The 6,919-nt window shown below is 41.3% G+C and overlaps 1 protein-coding gene across 1 annotated transcript; it reads right to left on the reverse strand.

Annotated features, from left to right (window-relative positions):
* Nucleotides 1-1,014: 1,014 nt before the first annotated feature.
* On the reverse strand, nt 1,015-5,359 carry LOC131445898 (glycolipid transfer protein-like). The gene is made up of 5 exons (XM_058616640.1): nt 5,121-5,359; nt 4,637-4,695; nt 3,864-3,997; nt 3,608-3,758; nt 1,015-1,838 (listed from the first exon to the last, which is right to left on the reverse strand). The coding sequence occupies exons 1-5, from the start codon at nt 5,221-5,223 to the stop codon at nt 1,656-1,658; spliced, it is 630 nt and encodes a 209-aa protein (XP_058472623.1). The 5' UTR covers nt 5,224-5,359; the 3' UTR covers nt 1,015-1,655.
* Nucleotides 5,360-6,919: the final 1,560 nt, after the last annotated feature.

The following is a 6,919-nucleotide window of genomic DNA, read 5'->3' on the forward strand; positions in this document are numbered from 1 at the left end:
AATCTCAAGCTTGTTAATAAATGATGCAAGTTTATCCTTAGCTAAAATACATCAGACGATGATGCAATTCCAAAGCGATATTATGTTACGGTGAATTATGTTAGTCGAGATGAATTGCCAGCGCTCCAGGCAGAAGCCACGGACACTTAAAAATACAAATAATAATGCAGTAGACTTCAAGATTTTATCTTTAGGCATGAAAAATAGATGCATTCTCGCCTGTGAGATATATATCCACACATACAGTATATTCCTGTCCAAGTTATTTAGACGTGGGCCTGCTATTACCCTTCTACTGAATTGCTAATCTTAAGACGGTACGCCTGCGTGAACCTCTTATTTTGCTTCATTTGTCCTGCTAAATTGGATGCTACAGCTGTAATGTAGTTCAGATCACCACGGACATTAAGTGCACATCCACTTTCAGTAGCCCATTACAAAACAAATAACCTAGGTGGTGTGAATAATGGCACAAGAGGCACTGCTGTGAATAAAACTGTGATATTAAATTGATGGCTACATTGCGGATAAATATTTCAGAGTAAAAGGTTTGAGGCTTTGTCACTGAGGCCACGGTTGTAAATGGATTTCCTCTTTTTTTTATTGTGTCCTGGCTTTGCTCTAAGCATGTCCTTCCTATCTATCAGTCAGGATGGGCCTGGCTGCTCCCCTGATAAACCTACAGGATTACAGACATGCTCCTCTCGCTCTCGCTCACAGACGATTAGCTCAGGCTGGGCTCCTCTGGGAGCGGAACCAGAGCCACTCTGGCCTCTGGGACACACTTCAAATAAGTAAGACTGGGCAGAGAAAGAGGTTGGGTGATTTGGGGGATTAGAAGACATGAAAAAGAGGGGATTTTCCCCCAGTTTTACAGCTGATGTTTGGGAGGAGGGTGTTCCAGCAGCTCTCTCTCTCTCTCTCTCTCTCTGCACTGACATTTCTGTCAGCAGATTTGGAAACATTTCTGTTTTTAGACATTTTCACAAACAACCACAAGCAGAATTACAGACGTCGATAAAAACGTAAATGAATTTATGATCTCATTTTTGGTACATTTACTACATTTGGTATTTTTGTGAATTCCCCAGTAACAGATTCAAGCATTTCAGACAGGAACTGCGCCGATGTGATTAAAAGTGAAACAAAGCAAATATCGCCACCTGGAGTAAGATTCTTGAACATCAAGTATGAGCTCAGGAAAACAACTAACCTGATCATATGATATTACATTATTAATACATGTGCACAACTACAATTTTTTTTAGACATTTTGAGGTTTGTGTGAAATCATTTTGATTATTTTGATACATAAATATGAACAAACATAACACATACACTTTAAATTTAAAATGAGGGCAAATATATTAATTATGAGCTTTTCCAGAAAACACCAGAGTGAACGTTTCAGTGTGGTGTACTCACAGAAATGTTTGTCTTCTCTCAACGGAGCCGCTGAAATCAACAGGCAGTGTCACACAAAGCAGCAGCCCACAGAACAACACACGGAACCATTGTTTAAATTAAAAGGAATTTACAGGATTAACATGACTTATAATTTATAAATCCCCACTGTCAGTAAAAGTAAAAAGAATCCGGTTAAAAACCCAATGCGCAGGAGCTCCTGCGTCGCATTTGTGTTCCGTCCTGGGACGTCAAACAGTGTAGTCCAGTTCTGCGTTTAGATTTGTGTACATCTCATAGATGGCATCTACAGTAGCCGTGAAATTAACCAGAAACTGACGCACGTTTGCCAGACAGTCCTCCTCCTTCACTTCCTCTCCCTTCGACAGCGCCTTGATGAAGTTTGTTCTGTAGGGAGCTGCAAGTAACACCGTCTACAATGCAAGAAAAAAAAAACAACAGTAATTAGGAAGGGTTTGCGACACTGTACACAGGAAGTGATGGAGTACAACTGAAACAGCGCCATTCAGCAGTTTCAGCCGCTTTAAACAAACAAACGCTCAAATCACTCAAAATTACACACTGCAGCTTTAAATACATACATTTTAAGACTGAACTCTGCAAGTTACTCTTTCCGGCAACATTATAAACACCAAATAACCGCATGAGAAAGCTGGCTGTCATGTTGAATAACCAGCTCTCCCTCTCTGACTATGATCACTGTATCACCCACGCTCTCAGTACAGGCCGTGGTCGTCTAATGCACTGCCCTTCTATAGACGGTGACCCATCATGCACAGTCAAACGCTTACAAATAACAGGCCTGGCTTTCCATTAACCTAAAAGGTCGCATGTCACTCCGCTGCTCAATGACCTCCACTCTGCACCCACGGGCCGCACAAATCAAATTCCAGACACTAATACATGTTTACAGATTGACCCATGCGTTTGCAACCACCCACTTGAACTCAGCGACACAGGCTTTTTTTTTAATGCTTCTTCTTGGCCAAAACGCCCCTGCACTCAAGACAACCTCTAACCGGGAATCACGGGGTAACTCACGGTCCACAGTAATGATAATAACACAGTACAGCAGCTCTGCAGTAGTTGATATTATAAGGCAAATTATATAAAGATACATCAATGTCTTTCTGGACAATACAAACCCAGAGTACAGGGTTTGTTATCCTAGTCATTAGTCATTAAAGTAGTCATGAATCTCCTACACTAGCTAGTCTGTCATATTCTTTCTTTCTTCTCATCTCCTGTCCTCATCTGTTCCTAAAATAATGCTCTTTAGTTTTAAGATCAAATCAATTTTAGACAAGTTGAAAAAAATATGGGGCGAGTGGTATAAAAGCATTATAAAGCCTGTTATAAAGCCTTTAATATTCCCTCCTTGGGCTGTTTCATACACCGCGTTCATGTGAAAGCCATTCTAGTCACATGATCACTAGGAATAAAACAGTTCAAGTGTGGCCCTTTTGCGTATGCTCCGATGTTTTTACTATTGATGTCAATTTATAACCATGAAATATTAAAGGCTTTTTAATGAACCACCCTCTGGAGAGCGCCAGATTTTTCCAACTTGTCTAAAATAATTGATACTAGCAGTCAGTGTCTTTATTGATTATAATGTCTCACGAGTCAGGATGAAACTTTATGTCAATATCTTTCCCCACCCCCCGAGTACCAACTGTTCTCCATTGCGGTTCCTCAATAGAAACACAATAGCATTTATGCTGTACTGTTAACAATGCAATGGCAATAAAGGATTATTATTCTGTTCTATTCTAAAAGTGGTGTATGAGCAGTTGTGTCACCCTCCATCTCCAAGAATTCATTATCTACTGCTGACACCAATCCCAATCCCAGCTGACACAGCCTGGACAAGTCGCCAGTCACAGTCCAACACATGGAGACGAGACAATCATTCACTCTCACATTCACACCTCCGGTCAATTTACAGTGTCAAATTAACCACTGCGTGTTTTTGGACTGTGGGAGGAAACTGGAGAACTCGCAGAGAACCCACACACGCACGGAGAACATGCAAACGCCTCACAGAGAGGCCTGACGTGAACTCTTTTTGCTGTGAGGCAACAGTGTGCCATTATACACACAAATCAACAGTGAAACTGTGTCCTCATCCCTTCTTTTATAATAAATTCTTTAAAAAAAAAAAAAAAAAAGGTTTCCTCACTTGAAAAATCTTTTGCACCATCCAACCATGGTACCTCTTCAGCGCGTTCTCGTACGCTTTCGTCACATTGATCTGAATCGAGTTGGGTTTGTTCTCATCTCTTTCTCCGTCTGCCAAACTCTGCAGCAAGATCTGTATGAAACGGAGACCCCTGCAGGAGACACACAGTATTACAGTAAAGCCTGCCCCGCTTCAGTTCTACAGCTCCAAGTTCAACATTCAGTATGTCATAACAGTGTGTTCAGGGCGTGCTCACCTTTTCAGCCACATGAGAGCTAATGTTGCTCCAACTTTGGGCCACTCTGCTCCATATGTTTCTCGCTCGTCCTCTACGATGTCCTGCAGGGTGACGTACTTGGCGGGATCCTTGTCGTACACTTTCCTAATTTTCTGAAAATAAATGAATGAAAGGAGCCGCATTATTAATCGCTGTGGTGTGAAACACGATCGGAGCTGAAAGAATTAAAGGTTGAGCTAGAGGTTCAGTGCATAAGAATAAGCAACATCTAAAGGGCAAGACTAAAGATCATAACAAACAGAGCACTACTGCACTCACCCCTACCTTTCCCAAGCATTTCAGGGAACTATGGTGGCCTTGATCTGCCAGAAAGGATGATACTCTTCTTTGTTTGCTACAGCTGGGGGACAAACTATTAAAAAACACTAGTTGGGGAAAGTCGTCGTATTGCACATTAGGAAGCAGTTTTATTCTACACTACTCTTTGTAATTCACTATTATATTACCATTATATTCTTTATTATTGGCCTGTTCTATCCCTCAGACTATGGTATTCATGTATGATTACATGTTTACTGTAATCTTAGAAGACCAAAAACATCTGATTACTACAAGTATAAACATACTATATGTCATGAATCAACAGTGACTGTCGCATGCCTCAGTTATTGCACTGCACTGTTGATAGTAAAAACCTGCACACTGGACCTTTAACTGCTCTGCACATCAAGGCCAGTTTGAAAACTTAAGGATGTCAATTATTCACAATGGGCGTGGAAGTGTTACCTTACCGTTATATTCCCACTAATGTCGGACTTAATGACAGAAAACACAGCTGATCCAAAGCAGTCTGAAAAGAGAGAGAGACATTTGAGAAGAAAGCAATAAAATATGAATGACTTCACTGCGCGTCCCTGTGTCAGAGAGGAGCGTGAATACAAATCAGCTCTTTACACACAGAACATAAAGGAAAGGGGGGGGGGGGGGGGGGGGGGGCAGTGAATGCAGTTTTATTTAAGTCACAATGGGGTCAATGTGCGTTCGAGTCAACAAAGAGTTTCTCTATACATGAGCTGCTTCACCGCCACAGCGGAGTCACACACACGACTCAAACAACTGTGACCACTTCTTACTTCCGTGCGAAATAAACACGTATCATGTTTAAAACTTAAAAAAACATAAGACGAAGACAATTCGTGAGGAACAAGTCTAAAAACACGTCTCCTCACTTAAGCCACTTTATAAGTATCGACGTCAGGTGGAGAAAATACTCACCGAAGAACGGAGGGAGATGAGAAACAGCGTCCAGGAATGACTTCGTGTCGACGGACTTGTCAGGAGGAAGCTCTTTAAACTGGTTATCCAGTAAAACCGACATGGTGCGCTGTTGTTGTTGTGAGCAGCAGCAGCGGCAGCGGCGGCAGCGGCGGAGGAGGAAGCAGCGGCGGTGGAAGTGGGGTTTGTAGCAGTAGTAGTACCGAGCAGCTCTCGGCAGCAAAGAACCCGGAACTGTGTTCTTCTTGTCAGAAGGGCGGGGAGACGACGCCAGCCCCCTATCACTATGCCCCGTCTCCAACAGGTGGGGAAATCAAACACGGGCAAGTTTGAGGAGGTAAAAAATCCACAGCATAGAGCGCAAACACGACAGAGAGTCCACTGTGGTATGAATTATGCTTTATTAAACGTAAGGCAGGGCTTGTTTTCAACCACACGGACAGTGGTATAGGCTGTAAGGTTACGGGGAAATTAAGGGCTGAGGCCACGGGTGGAAAGCAAGGGAATATATTGTAGGTTATCTCACTGCGTTTGTTTAACTTTAAAATCTGTAGTGTAAAAATGCAAAGCTATACTTTCCTTGTAGCAGCATTACATGCGCAGGTTGGGAGAGGACAATATTTTCATGTACCAATCACGTTATTTAGTTGAAAGAGAGCGATCAAATTTAAAAGGTACAGTAAGTAATTTCGACCAATTGTTTCATAAATCAACACAATGCAGTTTGAAAATTGTGACTTAGCAACGTATTTCATGAAATAAGATTACATTATTTTAAACTGAATAACTACAGAAAGGCTAATAGAGCTTTTCCACTATACAGTTCTAGCACAACTCAGCTCGGTTCAATTCTACTCGTTTGTGTTTTTCTTTTCCATTAGAGATAGTACCTGTTACTTTTATAGTACCTGCTCGAGCGAGCTGAGTCGATACCAAACCGAGTAGAGTCGAGCCAAGCCGAGTCATGCTTGAACTGTATGGTGGCAAAGCACAGTAAATAACATTAGACTACTCTTTCAAGGTTGAATCCAGATTAACTGGAGTATAGGCCATCTATACAAGAACATAAACATAGCAATGACTTTCTTTCAAAATCAATAGAGGCAAGTACATTGAAAAAAAAAAGCTGTTGGCTCCTTTCATTTCCATCTCATCTGCTTCATTTTAGTACATTTCAGTGCGCTCCTACAGGAAACATGCATCTTGTGCAGTAACCTTGTTGTCCTTACTAGTTTTCTATAGATAAATAAAATGTAAACAAAGGGGGCAGAACATAAAACAGCCTCTTCCTGCTGCAGCACAAACTCCCCAAACTACAGATAAACTTCAAGCAGAGTTGGACAAAAAACATTAAAACACAAGTCTATATTGGCAGAGTTTCAGAGATGAAGAGATTACCTTGGATCATCTGTTGCATATGAAACAAGTGCATCCGCTTGTGCTAATCTGATGAGATATTACCAGCTGCCAACTGCAGCTTTAACGTATGAACTAACTTTTGAAATTTAATAAAAAGTTTTCCTCTTACATATTTTATCCCTGAATTTATAGGCAATGAAATGAACCATTGCCGAATTCATCACACTGACAATTGCCATAATTGGACTGGTATGTCCACTAGCTTAAACTTCAGACTGATGTTACTGTATAATGAACAGTATGGAATGATAATTCTCATCTTCCTCAATTCTTTTCATAACAATTTAAGCTTTCACATTTTTCCGGCCGTTGTGGCGACTGTGGATGTCTGGCTGGTCACACTGTCTTGCTTTAAAAGTTCATTAAAATGAGAACTGCAC

The sequence above is a fragment of the Solea solea genome, chromosome 19 (genome assembly GCF_958295425.1).
Source record: "Solea solea chromosome 19, fSolSol10.1, whole genome shotgun sequence".
Taxonomy (NCBI): domain Eukaryota; kingdom Metazoa; phylum Chordata; class Actinopteri; order Pleuronectiformes; family Soleidae; genus Solea; species Solea solea.

Bases quoted from the DNA above. Each gene is read 5' to 3' on its own strand.
- LOC131445898 (XM_058616640.1), bottom strand. From the start codon at position 5,223: ATGTCGGTTTTACTGGATAACCAGTTTAAAGAGCTTCCTCCTGACAAG. The intron at 4,696-5,120 runs GTGAGTATTTTC...CTCTCTTTTCAG, and splicing joins TCATCTCCCTCCGTTCTTCG to ACTGCTTTGGATCAGCTGTG. The intron at 3,759-3,863 runs GTGAGCACGCCC...TGTCTCCTGCAG, and splicing joins GCTCTCATGTGGCTGAAAAG to GGGTCTCCGTTTCATACAGA.